Source organism: Anas platyrhynchos, chromosome 8 (genome assembly GCF_047663525.1).
Source record: "Anas platyrhynchos isolate ZD024472 breed Pekin duck chromosome 8, IASCAAS_PekinDuck_T2T, whole genome shotgun sequence".
Lineage (NCBI taxonomy): Eukaryota > Metazoa > Chordata > Aves > Anseriformes > Anatidae > Anas > Anas platyrhynchos.
Window position 1 is genome coordinate 27140816 of NC_092594.1, and position 14997 is coordinate 27155812.

The window sequence follows — 14997 nt, forward strand, 5'->3', positions numbered from 1 at the left end:
TTACAGCAAAAATCAGAGCACAATTAATCATACCATGAAGAGAATATATAGCATATGTTTCAATTCAATTCTGTCAAAGTTAAATTTAATTAAGAATAATAGTTATTTTTAAGGTTCTTTTAGCATAATTATTTGGTATATTACAGATGGCTGTTTAAGCATACTTTTAAACAAAATTTACAGGAAGAAGTAAAAATCAAATAAATCTAAGGAAAAATTAGAGCCCTGTGATTAAAGTATAAATATGAAGAGCTGCCAGAGAATACACTTTGCAAATATATCACATATTCATAATGACAGGCTACTGAAGTATATACATAATCTTGAATAGAGCTCTTACCATGGGGCTTTCTTGCTTGTTTTAACTGTAGGATAAGCAGAAATTGCTTCATATTTATAAGATTGAATTACAAAATTACAACACTGTACACAACATGTATACAACATATAATGGAAAATGCAGAAGACCCAGTGTACGTAGTGCATGAGCTCACCATGCTGCATGTTTGGGGATAGAGGAGAGAAATGGCTTGCAGTCCAAGCCTCTGTTTTTGTAACACCTTTGCTCCAAGGTCAGAAGGATGATGTGCAGGAAAGACAAACATTTTCATTTCACCGCAGCAGAAAGAGAGTTAAAGATCTGGTTGGAAAATTGCCTCTTGCTTCTTATTTCTTTGGATATGATGTCATGCTGTGCTTTAAAACCTGGAGAAATAGTTTTTCAGTGATTTTTGTTGTTGTTTTTGTTTTAAACAGACATTGAGATCTTCTGTCCCCATGTTTAAGGCCACACTCCCTGAAATATCAGTGGCCTAACACAGCTGAATTGCTGTCTCTTACCCCTGCAGTGAATTTGGCTTATACTAAAGCACAGCTTCTTCTCTCATCCAAAAAAAAAAAAATACACTAATACATATTGGAAACTCTCCCTTTTATTTTTTTCTCCCTTGTGTTGGGATCAGAGAGAACAGATTCTTTCATACCATAGCTTTAGGCCTTCTTTGTGACTGTTTTTCTTGTTAAAGCACCAGAGCTGGCTCTTGTAGCCTATTTTTACTGTGCCGTGTGATTCTGCAGACATTGACATGTGTCACCTGTGATGCAGCTACATTTGTTGGCTCTCTGTGCTCAACAGGGAGGAATCGATCCTCTACTTTCATTAGGTGGCAGAAGTAGACTATTGGCATAAAAAATGCCTAAAAAAAAATAAAAATGGGAAAGAAACCCCAGGGCTTTCTGCTTGGAGACCCAGACTGCAGTTCAGTGGTCATTTGAATTATTGAATGGGATTAAAATAAAAGCCATTTCCCTTTTTGTCCCTTTACCCAGATGAGCCATCTGAAATGCAAGTTGATTTGTATTTTCTTTTATCCTCTCAGCTTGTTAGGGAGAATATTTTATTTCAGATTCCATTCTTCAAGGTTCTCCTCTCACCCAGCGTGGAGCGTTGCTGTCATGTCCTTATCTAAAAAAAGAGAGAGATGGAAAAGAAAACAAAGCCCACAGGTGACACACGTTTTATTGAGGTGTTCCACATGAAGTGCAATTGTGTGCTTTACAGTGCACGCAGCACAGTAGGAGCCTTCAAGAGGAAGAGAGCACTATCAAATGAATACAAATTCATCTTTCAAATAGGTTAGATTGGAATTGCTCAGGCTAGTACAGTGTGGACCATATTAAAATAGAGACCATTTTGCAGATCATCTTTCCATTTACTGTCACAAAGGCCACCGCCATTGATGGACCACAAAAGCCCCAGGGCAGGCAGATCAACTTCATATGTGAGAAACAGTATGTGGGGAATTCTGAGCTGGATGTTAGCTATGATAAATGGCTAATAAGGTAGAGCTAGCACAATTTTATTAGCTGAAGGAAATAGGTTTTCACCTGTCAAAAATGTTTAGTATTCAAGATGTTTCTGTGACCCAAAACAAAACTCATGGTTGTCACAGCACTGTGAAGAATGTAGGTTATGGAACCAGGGCATCAGGCTATCTAGCCATCACTTGTCTTGAATCCTTACTAATACTCTTAGATGCCACAACATTGTAATCAATGTATTGAACACAATACTAAGTACACTCTTCACCTTCCAACACATCCTCTCTGTGATGTCTTTCCAAGCCACAGGTCTGTACCAGTGCAGTTATATCAAGCTGGAGACACTTAATTTGACAAGTTGAGGTTAAAAATGTTAAACAGGAAATAATATTCAGTAGCTCCTCAGTCCCTCATGTTATTTTTTGAAGTTATGACAGTATTTTTCCAACTATAATATTAAAGGAAATGAGAAACAAGTTTAGCAGTGAATACACAGAAGTTTAAAATTTTAAAAGGAAAAAAAAAACTCAAAATAGGAGTCTCAAAAATTTAATAGCATAGTCCACAGTCCAGCTTCTAAGTGGGTTGTTCTTTAAGCCATTAGGTATAGGGAGATCCCACCAAGTACAGTTTTTTTAAACTCAACACATGATTGCAAAAGCCTAACTGTGAGATATCTGGCCCAAGATTGGTCCATGTCTTTATTCACTCTTAGCCATTCTAGAAAATACAACTAGCAGGAAAGATGCTCTAAACATCTGTAAAGCAATTTGCCAGGTAAGATACTTGTTGCTGAGTATGTGCTATAAGGCATTTTTCAGTATTTTTCTTCAGCAGTGCTTTATCAATACAGGTTCCCTTTAATGTTTATTCTGCAGGTCTAAGACATTTGCTGTTACACGAAATATTGAAGATTTGGCTGCTAGTAAGATGACTCCAGTTCTTCGACCTGAAGCAGTGCCTGACATAATGAAGATGTCCTTTGATTCAGATTCTGCATCAGGCGAGACTGATAACATCAGGGTAACTGTAGTTATATGTATATATAGCTATATATATGTGTGTAGTGTCTATTCTTCTTTTTTTTCTTTTTTTTTTTTTTTGGCTTTTAATCAGTGGGAGACCATTTCTTTTCTCCATAGGAAAATGTATGACTCACCTCTGACCAAAGCTACTTTGCACAGAATAGGTCAGGTTCAATCTAATAACACACATAGCCCTATGGAAGCATTATTTTAAAATCTGGAGTGTGATCACAACATACTTGTGACACAAAAGAACATTTGCTTTGGTAATTAATTTTACACTGCCATCTACAGGATAGGCCCACAATCTTTAAAATGCTTTACAACCATCATGCAATCATTACATTTCCTGGGACAGCCACAAATATTTCGTGAGATGCTCCAGTGATCAATTTGCAGAGCCAAATTTAACACCTATAGGCACCCTGATTCAAGGATGGATGGCAGTTTGTGTGTCAAGCCAAAGGACTTCCTGAGCTGCAATTTTCCATAAAAGCCGCTACAGGCTTTCTATGATGGGCAGCATCGTGAAGGCATCACCATGACAATTCATTCAACAAAATACTGACAGAGGTGAGGAATACATTGTCCTCTTCAGGTTTCATTGTCATCCTGCAACTCTGAAGGTTTTTCAGATAAGAGACAAAAAGAGGGTGAGTACAGCACTTTCATATGGAAAAGTCAATAGGTAAATGTACCATCAGCTGGAGCAGTTTCCAATATTCTGGAACAAGCAAAGATCTTTGTGCCTATGTGCTCTTCCTAAAAATTTATCACTCTGTTGTTATTCTTGAATGAGCAACAACTGAAAAAATGACACTGGTTAGAGCATTCCCCAGTATCATTATCATTCCCTTTGGAAAGAAAGGATCAGTATTAAAATTCCATTTTTTTTTTCTGTGTGGTTCATGCAAGTTTGGAATTTTGTGAGACATGATAAACTGAGTAAAAAAATAATTTCAAACTCTGCATTATGTATGAAAAAAAACTCATGGTTACATGTTTTTTGCTATTTGCTTCACTGCTTCAGGAAATTATAGCTTTCATTTCATGGATTTGGTTCTAATTTTAATTAATTTTCATTCACTCTTCTGCAAACATCATTTATTACATGTAAATTACATATCTTTGAGTGGAAATTTCAAACATTTTATAGGCTTTGGCCATCTAGGAAATCTCTGTGATCTAGTTAATATATTAATATATAATTTACATATAATATATGTCTGGTTAATATATTCTCACATTCATGTCAGATCTCAAGTGAGACAGAATTTGTGTGGACATGGATGAAGGTTTTGTAGTTTGACCCAATAATAAAGCAAAAGAAAGAACTCCAGTCAGCATGCTCAGATTGGTCAAGAATCTTTTTACACAGTTTAATACTCTGTGAAAACAAAATGAAGAAATTAGAATTATCTTGTGACATAATTTTCCACTCTTACAGCCTGAATCTCCTTTTACTCTAGATAGTCTAATCAAGGCATTCAGTTGATACCTTTGTCCAACTGAAAACCAAGTTGTTCTATATCACAGCCTACCAATCTCAAATAAATTGGATAATTCTTTCTGCATAATATACGCATCTTTTACTGAAACAGGACTTTTAGCATATAAGTATTTCTCGTAATGTTGTCCAGTTTAACTTGATGTGTGCATTATATAATAGGACAGACAGTCTGTAGAAGATGTTTCATCAGGAAATTCCTTCTCCTTTGGACACTCTTCTTCCCGGAAGGAGCGATTTGTTCAGTCTATATGCTCCAATGCAAGTACATTTGGACTTCAAGTGTGTATTGAGAGGAAGAGCGTACATGCAGGATTTATCAAAAATGTGCCTCTTTACTACTTAGTTGGAGAACATGCCCTTAGAATGAGCCTCAAGCCAGGTAAATACAATTGTGCACAAGAAGACAGTGGTGGGTGGGTGGATGGGTGGGGATGTGTGCATATATATATATATTTATTTTTTTTTTTGTGTGTATATATATATATATATATATATATATATGTGTGTGTATATATATAGTATCTTATCTATATAGTGGCCTGGACAACCATTTCTCAGCTTTCCCAGCAAGTGGCCATGCGGCGCAATACCTCTCTGTATGGCCAGCATCAAGCAGAGCTGATCTGTACCTGCAGAGCGTGTCTGATGCATCCTGAATCATTAGATTTGGGATGTAAGCAAAGAGCAATTGGACATGGGCAGCAGATCTGATGCAGAGTCCTGTAGCTACATTTTAAAAACCCAGACTCTTAAAGGGAATTATGGATTAACCTTGTCAGGATCTAGTTCTTAATGTCTTAATCCGTGATCATAAGACGCAAAAGCACAGCAGGCCACTGAATCTAGGTCTCCTAAGTATCAGGCCTAACCATTGGGCCTTTCTTTGCAAATCAAAAGTAAACCTCAGTTCCTTTCTAGTGCCTGATTCACTCACCCATAGTGTTATCTGGTTAAGCAATCCAATTCACAATTCACTTGACTTAAATCTTAAAAAGATCATTCTGTTTATGGACGTGAAAAGAACCTATTATTATGCTAACATTGTAAAATTCGCTTGTTGCCAGTTATTTAGCTATTTAGCTATTACTGAAATATTTTTTAAAAGTTACTCAACACACACACACACACACACACACACACACATATATATATATATATATGGCGAAGAATGTCTGGATAAATCATAGCAAAATTTGGTTTATTTTATTATTCAGTTGCTACTACTAACAGTGATACTAATTGTTGTGCAATTTCAGTTTACACAGAGGCACCTATTGAAAAAATACAAGTCTCAATTCAAGCTGGGCACCAAGCTCCTGCAAAAATGATACGTTTAGTAACATTTGAGGATCCAGAGACACAAGCATCTTCCAGCAAAGAGGCAGTCAAAAGAGTGAAGAAAATCCTTGATGAAACTGTTGATGACCAGGTACTGCTGTAAAATCCACTTCTAGATTTATGGGAAGCAATACACAAAGCTTGGTTATTTATACTTACTTTGTCTATTTATATTTACTTTAACCACATTAATTTAGATGGTAAACACAAGTTGGAAAATAAAGACAGGCTTTTGGGTACACAATTCTTTCTGCAGATCTTTTGATTAAATTAATATCTTTTGGCATAGATGTGGTGAAGGGTTGGTTTTGTAATTTTCTCTGAAGATCTCTTGCATGGTTATGTAAGACCCCAAATAGACATTGTGTGCCCAGAAGGTAGTCTGTACCACCCAGCTACTGCAACGTAGCAAAGAGGTGTGACACTGACCTATACAACTTGTTCTGAGATACTAATGATAGTGCTATAGCTATGACTAACATAGAGTTACAAGTAATTATATGACCAAGTTTCTACACATTTATTATTACACAAGGGTAATGTTCTATCTATGTGTGTTTTTAACACGTCATTATGTATTAGCCTCATTGTGGTGTATTGCAAGAATCCTATCTGAGGTACACATCTTGTCTTCTAAGGCAGCAGAGAGGTTCATAGCCCTCTATATCTGATTTTACTTAAAGCCTTCTGTAGGGACACAGAAACAAAATAAATATATATGTATACTTTTTTTTTTTTGTTCTATTGGTGTAATTGACTAGGGAATAAGAAAATCCAGAAGCTCCTCATCCAGTGCCAGCAGCACCAGCGGAAGTGCTGAAAGTACAAAGAGCAGCCCATCCAGCAGCAACTCTGACAACAGAGCATCACAAGGAGGGACCCAGACAAATCTGAAAGCAAGACAATATAAAGCCAAAGAAAAGAAATTCTACCCCTTTGGGGACAGTAGCAGCAGCAGCAGCAGCAGTAGCAGCAGCAGCAGCAGCAGCAGTAGCAGCAGCAGCAGCAGCAGCAGAAGCAGCAGCAGCAGCAAAGGCAGCAGTAGCAAGAGCAGTAGTAGCAACAGCAGCAAGGGGAGCAGCAGCAGTAGTAGCAAAGCATCTGGTATAAGGCATCAGGCTAAGAAGCAGTCCAAGACCACATCGTTTCCACATGCCAGTGCTGCTGAAGGAGAAAGAAGTGTCCGTGAGCAGAAACAGAAAACGCAGAGTAGCAGCAGCAGCAGCAGAAGCTCCAGCACTGGTACCACCAGCAGCAGTGAAAGCACTGGTGTTTCCTATCATCACAGCAAATACGACAGACAAGGTGAAACGAAACATGTCAAGTCCCAATTTAACAGTCACAGTAGTTACGACTTATCTACCGAATGGGTAAAATTTTCTATTACTTTGACTTCTACTAGGAGGTGATCCTCACTGAGCTATAGGTAATAATTTATTTTGGAATTTTCCAGGAAAGTCACCTGCCAAAAGTATACCGGCTCCGCTTCAGGTCTGCTCACACCCATTGGGTAGGTACCTTATTCAATCGCACATTCCCATGGTGGCCATAATTGATACGATCAAGCATCGTACTGAAGCACTTTATTTGGTTCATTTTACTTGTTCATTCCATATTGTCCAATAATATCATTGACAAAATAAGTAGGTTTATTAACCAAATACCAACTATTGCCCTACATCCTTCTATTGCAGCACTAACAGCCCTCAGTTTTTCAATCAGGATACCTTTGAGCTAGATTCATTACATTACAGCCAAGACAGCTAACAGAAACCATGGGATAATTATAAAGTGGTAGGACCTTGCAATAGGAATGACTGTTTCCACAGTTTTTAAGCAATCACAGCAGAAAGGCAAAATCATTGTGTATGTGGATGGAATCAGAAAGCAGGTTCAGTATGTATTATGGCACAGAGGTATTTTAAGTCTGTGTTAGAAGGATGATAACGTGGCTTTTGTAAGTGTTACCTGCTTATGAAAAAGAAAATGATTTACTTTTTTTTAATTAAATGGTAATCTCTTTTTATTTCTTTAAAAAAAAAAAAAAACACACACACACGTTTGAACACTTGTTAAGTGTCAGTTTTATTTTGCCTGACATTAGATCTAGATGTGATGTTGCAATTTGCAATCAGTGTCTACATGGCCTTCCTATGAGCTGAAAGGTACAGGTACCTCAGATCCACATCCCTACCCAACTAACTTCATGTTTGCTTTATAATAATAAAAGTCACACACTAGCTATGTCTGAATTGTCTTTACAGGGAGGCTGAGAGCTCTGATTTTGATGTCTGAAATATAAAACTAGAGACCAAACCATACCTTATTAACCTACTTTTGCTTCATAGCATCCAGAACAGAAGAGATCCAGCAGCTCATCATCAGCCTCCTCGGAGTCAGGAAGCAGCCACAGCAACAGCAGCAGCAGCAGTGACAGCAGCAACAGGAGAAGTCACACAGGTGGCACCAGCAGCAGCAGCAGCAGCCACCACCACGGGGTAACAGCTGGGCACAGCTCAAGAAGAAGCCACATGAGCAGAGGAGTCAGCATTCACCACAACCATGATTCCAGCCTGACTCACGAGGTAGTATCTTTACTGTACAGTCAAGCTTTGCTAACTGCTGATCAGAAGCTATAGACGTGGTTGCACTCTAATGAGCTGAAGTAGGCAGGACCAGGAAGTAGTCAAGTTTGTAAATTGAAAGTGCACTGAGATTTCTTTTCCTTTGTAAACATTTTTTCCAAATTCCTTTCGTCTTGGGGTTTTGATTACATTTTCTTTAATTTCTAAAGCCATTAGCTCTATGTGAAAACCTGGATTTGGAAATGATAAAAAAAATAAAGGGAGTGAGATTATAAAGGGGAAATATATTTTTTCTACCTAAACAAAAATGCAAATTAGGAGGAAGTAAATAAGTATAACTTAAAGCTTCTGTTTTAAACCTCCTAATTATTAGCCTCCTAAGTATTTTCAGATGTAGACTAGAGGGCATGAGTGCATGCTGAGAATAACTAAAATCAGAATACCCATGATCATTACTGATAGAGAAATATAAAGTCCTATTAAGCACTGTTCATCTTTATTTTTAGTATACAGTCAGTATTCTGTAATTGTATTAAGGAAATGTATCTACTTACCATAACAGCACAAGTAGCCTTGCAAATGCTGGCAATGTATCTGGGAACTCTGCTACTACAAAGGATTTCAGAATAATCAACTTGTTTGAAGGAACTGTTGTATAGTAAAATAGATTGTGAATGTGTATAACACTATGAAGATACCTAGCATACAGTAGGCAGCTATTTAGAGTATTGCAATAATGTGCAAAATCTTAAGTATAAAAAGATAGTTTGGAAGATCTTGGATTCTTTATCAAAGCAAACACTTCTTTGTAAATTCCTGGTGTTAGTGAAATCATTAAGACTGAAACCAAAATTATTCTTAAGTATTGAGGATATTGACAGACGCACCATAAACTAAATGAATGATGAGGAATGCTTTCTGCTACCAGCATACATAAATTGGACTGCAGGCTCTCTAGTGAATACAGTGAAATACTTAAGCACAGATGGTTGGGGGTTGTTTTTCAGCGCAACTTCCTGGGAGACGTAATTCCACCTGGCATTACGATTGTGGCACAGGCAGTAAGGAGTGACAACAGAAATCAAGGTTATCAAGCTACAGCATATGTTCGTTCTGATGCTGCCAAAGTTGATGTGCAACTAGTTGTGGTTCAGCTGGCTGAAACCAATTGGAAAGCATGTGCTGATGCTGTAATACTACCTCTGAAAGCACAGGTAAGTACACAGGCAGCTTTGCCAAATGAAACATTTGAAAAGCCCACGCTTTTTTAAATAAGCCCAGAGCACTTGCTGATTAGGAGGTCCAAGGAGGGAAAACATACATATTTTGAAATATATTTCACTTTTGTGAAATTTCAGAGAATATCCATTCCTTTCACCATCCTTTTGAATTAAAAAAAAAAAAAAAGTTTCAAAATCTGTCAAAAAATGTTGATTTTCAAGATACATCAAAATATTACCTGTAGTATTTTAGAAAATAGTTTAAAAGTTTGAAAAAATTACTGCTTCATTACTATGTATTTATTTGTTCCAGTACAAGTTTGCCTGTCTGGGAATGGCTGGCTCCATAATTCACTTCAGAAGATTCATCACTCAAAGGCATTCTATTTTTTAAGATTTATGTGAAATAATAGGAAAAAATAAGGTTAAATAATGGGTTGATGCCTGAGAGAGTATAGGTTAAACTGGTTAAACTACACGTCTTTCCATTTTTTTCCTTTTTTTTTTTTCCCTACCCCTCCTTGTGCTGTGCTTCCCAAGCCCCTTTCTAGGAAACAGGTCTTTGGATAACAGTTTATAAACCTTTGCTTTTTGCAGCAGCAATTAACTAATTCAACCTGATATTTCAGCATTGAATAAGTAGGGTGACGTTCAAAACAAGAAGTATTGGGGAAGGCTAATAGAAATTTTAGTGCAGACTTCTACCAGAAAAAAAAAAAAGAATTGATTATTAAATTACCAAGTTTAAGGAAATCTTTTGAAATTATGGCAAATCTGAGCCTATTTAGAGTGAAAACAAGACTTAGGAACATAAAGAATCAATGCAAAGTTTCATAAAAGAAGAAAAACTTGTATTTTGAAAAGAGCAAACATGCTTCCATGATTCTTTTCTGAAATTTTGGTGTCTGTTTTCCTGTTTGTAAAGGCTAGACTGAGATGGGGCAAGGAATGCCGGGACTACAGGATAGCAGCCATGGCTACCACAGGCCAACTGGCAAGGAAGCCAGCCATGCAGCTGAAGGTGCAGTGGGGAAATCTTCCATCCTGGATAAAAAAGACAAGCACAACGTATGTAATTTGTTCTTTCCTAAGTTGTTGTGTTGCTTTTTCTACACTAGTTCGTTTTATAAAAGCACTGATTGAAACAGTTCAATGGTACAAAAGTATTTTGTGAATGTGTTCTAGTTCCTTCTCATGTTTCATGTTAACAGATATCCCTCAAATACTTTAAAATTTGACATGCTTAATTTCATTTTCCTTATTAAATGATTTGATATTCAATTCAAAATGGCTCATGGCTTTGAAATGTCCAATTCAGTCTCAAAAATTAAAAATAATAATAATTTTAACAAAGGTGTAAATTATCAAAATAAAAACAATGTCTTTCTTCTGGATAGAATCAAACATTTAATTTGATCCAAAGTATGGTTTCTGTGACTTCTCAATTGTCCCATTGTTTCCCTGATTTTACAGAAATGCCAATAATCTTCATCCTTCATTGTCTGTTTTCGCTCTTGGAGCTGAGTTTGTCACATCTTATTTATCTCTAGATTCATGCAATACGTTCCTGGTGCAGCACTCATGTTGGGCTTCTCAGAGGCACATCAGAGAAATCCATCTCATGAATTTATAGCAAGGGCAGCTGCAACTTCTCCACGAACAATTGATACAGTAATTAAAGTTCCTGGGGTATGTGTCAATTTTATTTTTTTTCCTTACCTTGAATGGATTTTCAACTAATAACATTTTGATGCTTATATAAAGGAGGAGAAAAAAAAAAAAAAGAGAGAGAGAGAAAAGGTGACCCCTACCCTTTCAGAAAAGCTGCTACATACCTAACTACATTGGTCTTGAAATACACGTTCCTTGATTTTGTACTGCTTTGGTGCAATGTAGCAACAAGCAGAAGTTGAAAATCAAACTCTGTAGTGAAATACTTTATTTCCATGCTGAGAGTAGTGGTTAGGCCCAAATTGCCTCAAATATGACTGCTTTGCACTCACAGCTTTATTCATTTTACGCAGCATGACTAGTTCTGTGGGATGTATAGGGGCCTCAGAGCAGATAACGGAGGCCTTGAGAACATCTTGCACTCTGCTGCAACAATGTGCAGCATCTAATTATGTTTGTGCTTGAGTCCCACAGCTGCAGTGACCACACTTGATGAGACAGGTCTGAGCAAGTTACAGCAGCCACAAATTCAACTCTGCTTAAACTAAACTGAAACATTTAGTTAAACTCTCAGAGCAGCTTGCACAGGCTGGATCTGCAGAATCCCATTGATCAATTGGTCCTTGTTCACAAAATCTCTGTGCACCGCTTTGACAGATTTCCCCTATCTGCAGTAAATTAATAACAGTTAGCTATTCATAAACAGAGAAATTACTATGCCTTTAACCTTCTGTGGTGCTTTAGTATTGCAAGATCTTCATTATGCAATAATGAAGAAGTAGGCACATTAGGCATCAAGTTGATTGTCCTGGTAAATGTATTTTGTATCTACAGTAGGGAATCTTACCACTATGGCACATCGTGCCACTTTTCAACCTATAATGGATGCTGTTTACTTTTCCAGACTAATCCATCAAACTATTACTTAAAATGCTAACTTTTTTAAGAATGTGCTTTATTATCACTTAAATTTCATCTGTATTTCATACTTTCCAATGTTCTTAACAATTTCTCATAAAAGTGAGGAAGTGAGACAGGAAGAGGAGACAATGGTTCCTCAGAAAAAGCCTGAAGTTTGGATGAATCCTATAGAGACTAACACAACAGCAACTGCATAAGTACATCTTCAAGATATTTTTTTTTCATGAGGAGTTTTTTTTTGTTTATTTGTTTGCAGTGATGTCATGAGTAGTATGGTTCAATTTATCTTAATGTTATTTCGTTTCTACTTTTTCAGGTAACGCTCTACTATCAGGGACTCCGAATGCCATTCACTTTGCCCTTAGGGCCATCTTCATCTTATAACACTCAAGATATCACTGCCTGGAATGTCTTTCCTGAAATAGCTTCACAGATAGCACAAGAAGATCAATGTAAATATTGCAGATATGCTTGTCTTGTGAATAAGCAACGTTTGTAGATCCATCCTCTGCTATGATTTGGACTTGTCTTTCTTTGTAGTGGTCTTCTAGGGAAGCTTAGTGTCTCTAACCCTACTTTCTCAACAGCTCATTCCATCACTTAGAATCACGTTTATTGGCAGGTGAATGAAGAGACTTCACATTGAAGTAAATCTTCAGAGTTCAGGAATCATTCCTGTCTGCAAGCTGTAGAGATTGTCTTTGGCACCTTCTTAGAAGGTGCCATCTCTTCATCAAGAGGCATCAGTTTATGGGTACAAGACAGATCATGAATTTTCTGCCCTGTTTGTTTTCTTCAAAAAGGATTCATATGAGCTTTAAACGATTGGTATCTACTAACACTTCTGCAGGAAACATGAACTATTTTTTGTCATCATTACTATGTCTAATTTCTCAAGAATTTGGTATGTTTTAATCACTGCTAGCCTAAGGATTTTTTTTAGCACATCATTAAAATCAATACTAATATAGCCTACATCTGTTAGCTATTTGTTGGTGTTACAGACTCTGGAAACATTGAAAGCTTCTGCCAAGGAGATGTTCAAGTTTCTTTTTTTTTTTTTTGCTAGGTAGTGCCAATCAGAGGCAGCCTTCAGTACTTTTCAGCATTATGCATGCCATTGTCATATCTGTCATTTCTTTACCGGTTTTGTTTTGTAGCTACATGTGAAATCACCGGGGGAAATTTCAAAACGTTTGATCATATGAGCCATACATATTCTTTCAATAAAAGCTGCAACCTGATAGTGGCCCAAGACTGTACTGAACACCCAAGATTCATCATTACTACAAGAAAGGTTGATCCCCAATCTTTCTCAAGAGAGGTTCACATAAATACAAGCTCAGCGTAAGTGTGATTTATCCTGAAGTTGCAAGAATTAAATACAAAACTTCAGGAAGTTAGTCTGGAGATGGGAAATGTCTCACTCTCAGGTGAAACTAGTTTCCAGAAGGATATCTGGGGAAAGATGGGATTTCCAGGAGGAATCCTGATCTGAGACTCTGTTTTAGTTGCCCTTTTCTTTGGTTACACAGTCACCATCTGATAACCTGCTCCATAAAACCCCATGCTGTCTTTTCTTTAAAGGTTGAATCTCAACACCCAAAGTCCCAATCAATTTTGCATTTAGAAATGAAAGCAGCTCAGTCATTCTTTCAAAATCCAGGTGTTCATATGGGTTCTTTGCTAGCTGTGGTCACGGATATCTCTATTTTTCACATTTTAAATTAACCATTAGCTTTTTTTTTTTTTTCCCTCAAGCAACATCACAATCTGTCCTGCAGCAAATTCATCTCTCCTTGTGGCATGCAATGAAGAATCAGTACTATTACACAGTGGAGATTCTGAATATGAAAAAGGTAAACTGTGATACTCACCTTTCTTGGTCTGATTTAGAAACTAAATATCTTCAAGACTGTGCTTTTACAGATTTCACAGAAGCAGCACAATCTTTATAAGTGAGATTAATTCAAAGAAAAACTAGAGACTTTATTAATATTTCTATTCATTTATAATCCTGTGTTTTCCATAGAAGATGCAGCCTTACTTTTCCTCAGTATAACTGAAGGGTAAATAACCCCCTTTCTTAAATATATAGTATGTCCAGGCTTGTACTTGTTTTCTCTCTCACAGAATAAAACAAAACAGACATTCCAACTGCAGCAGAACAATGACCTGCTGATGTGTCAATGATTGTGAAGGAAAAGACATTCTAACTTATTTTGTGCTACTCGGTTCCTCCATTAATTTAAAATTCAACACATCACCTTATGATGATTAACTATCTTTTTACAGGTAATATTAAAATTTATAAAAATGGAGCAACAGTTATTGTGGAAGCTCCAACACATGGACTGAAGAATGTAACTTTTGATGGAATGATCCTTAAGGTATGGGGCTTTTTTTCCAAGGTTACTGCTTTCTTTCCATGTAGTGCCTTGGCAATGTAACAGACAAGCACTTCAGTATCCACTACAAAGGTGTGTTATTTTATAGGTTACTGTTGCTGCATGGATGAGAGGAAAGACCTGTGGAGTTTGTGGAAATAATGACAGAGAAAAGCACAATGAACTCCTAATGCCAAATCATAAGCTGGCACACAGCTCTTCTGCTTTTGTTCATTCATGGGTATTACTAGAAGAAACCTGTTCTGGTGGTGAGTAGATCTAAAAATAATTTATACTTGGGGAGAATACAATTTCAGTTTTCTTCTGCCAATAACTGGAAAGGATTAAAAAAAAAAAAAAAAAAAAGGCAGTATATATCTTTTACTTTAAAAAAGACAATCGCAATATTATTGTAACTTCATTATTAACAACTGTTTAAAACAGTACCTATGAGCACAGCGAACATACAATACAGCAAAAGCATTTGTATCATGTGCAGTTCGATGTTAAATAATTGAT

At 36.8% G+C, this 14997-nt stretch overlaps 1 protein-coding gene across 5 annotated transcripts in view; it reads left to right on the top strand.

Moving 5' to 3' along the window:
• Window positions 1–14997, top strand: part of LOC101804133 (vitellogenin-1) — a 42709-nt gene that overhangs the window by 23596 nt on the left and 4116 nt on the right. For 4 of the 5 annotated variants that reach the window (XM_005010288.6, XM_072041814.1, XM_072041815.1 and 1 more), the window contains 14 exons: window positions 2700–2844; window positions 4516–4735; window positions 5613–5785; window positions 6456–7064; window positions 7148–7204; window positions 8043–8279; window positions 9287–9493; window positions 10425–10567; window positions 11050–11188; window positions 12408–12543; window positions 13252–13438; window positions 13853–13950; window positions 14387–14481; window positions 14588–14747. In XM_005010288.6, coding sequence (XP_005010345.4) covers window positions 2700–2844; window positions 4516–4735; window positions 5613–5785; window positions 6456–7064; window positions 7148–7204; window positions 8043–8279; window positions 9287–9493; window positions 10425–10567; window positions 11050–11188; window positions 12408–12543; window positions 13252–13438; window positions 13853–13950; window positions 14387–14481; window positions 14588–14747 — 2606 coding nt within the window. Of the gene's footprint in view, window positions 1–2699; window positions 2845–4515; window positions 4736–5612; window positions 5786–6455; window positions 7065–7147; window positions 7205–8042; window positions 8280–9286; window positions 9494–10424; window positions 10568–11049; window positions 11189–12407; window positions 12544–13251; window positions 13439–13852; window positions 13951–14386; window positions 14482–14587; window positions 14748–14997 lie in introns of those variants that run through there. The other variant, XM_072041816.1, reaches the window with a different exon arrangement.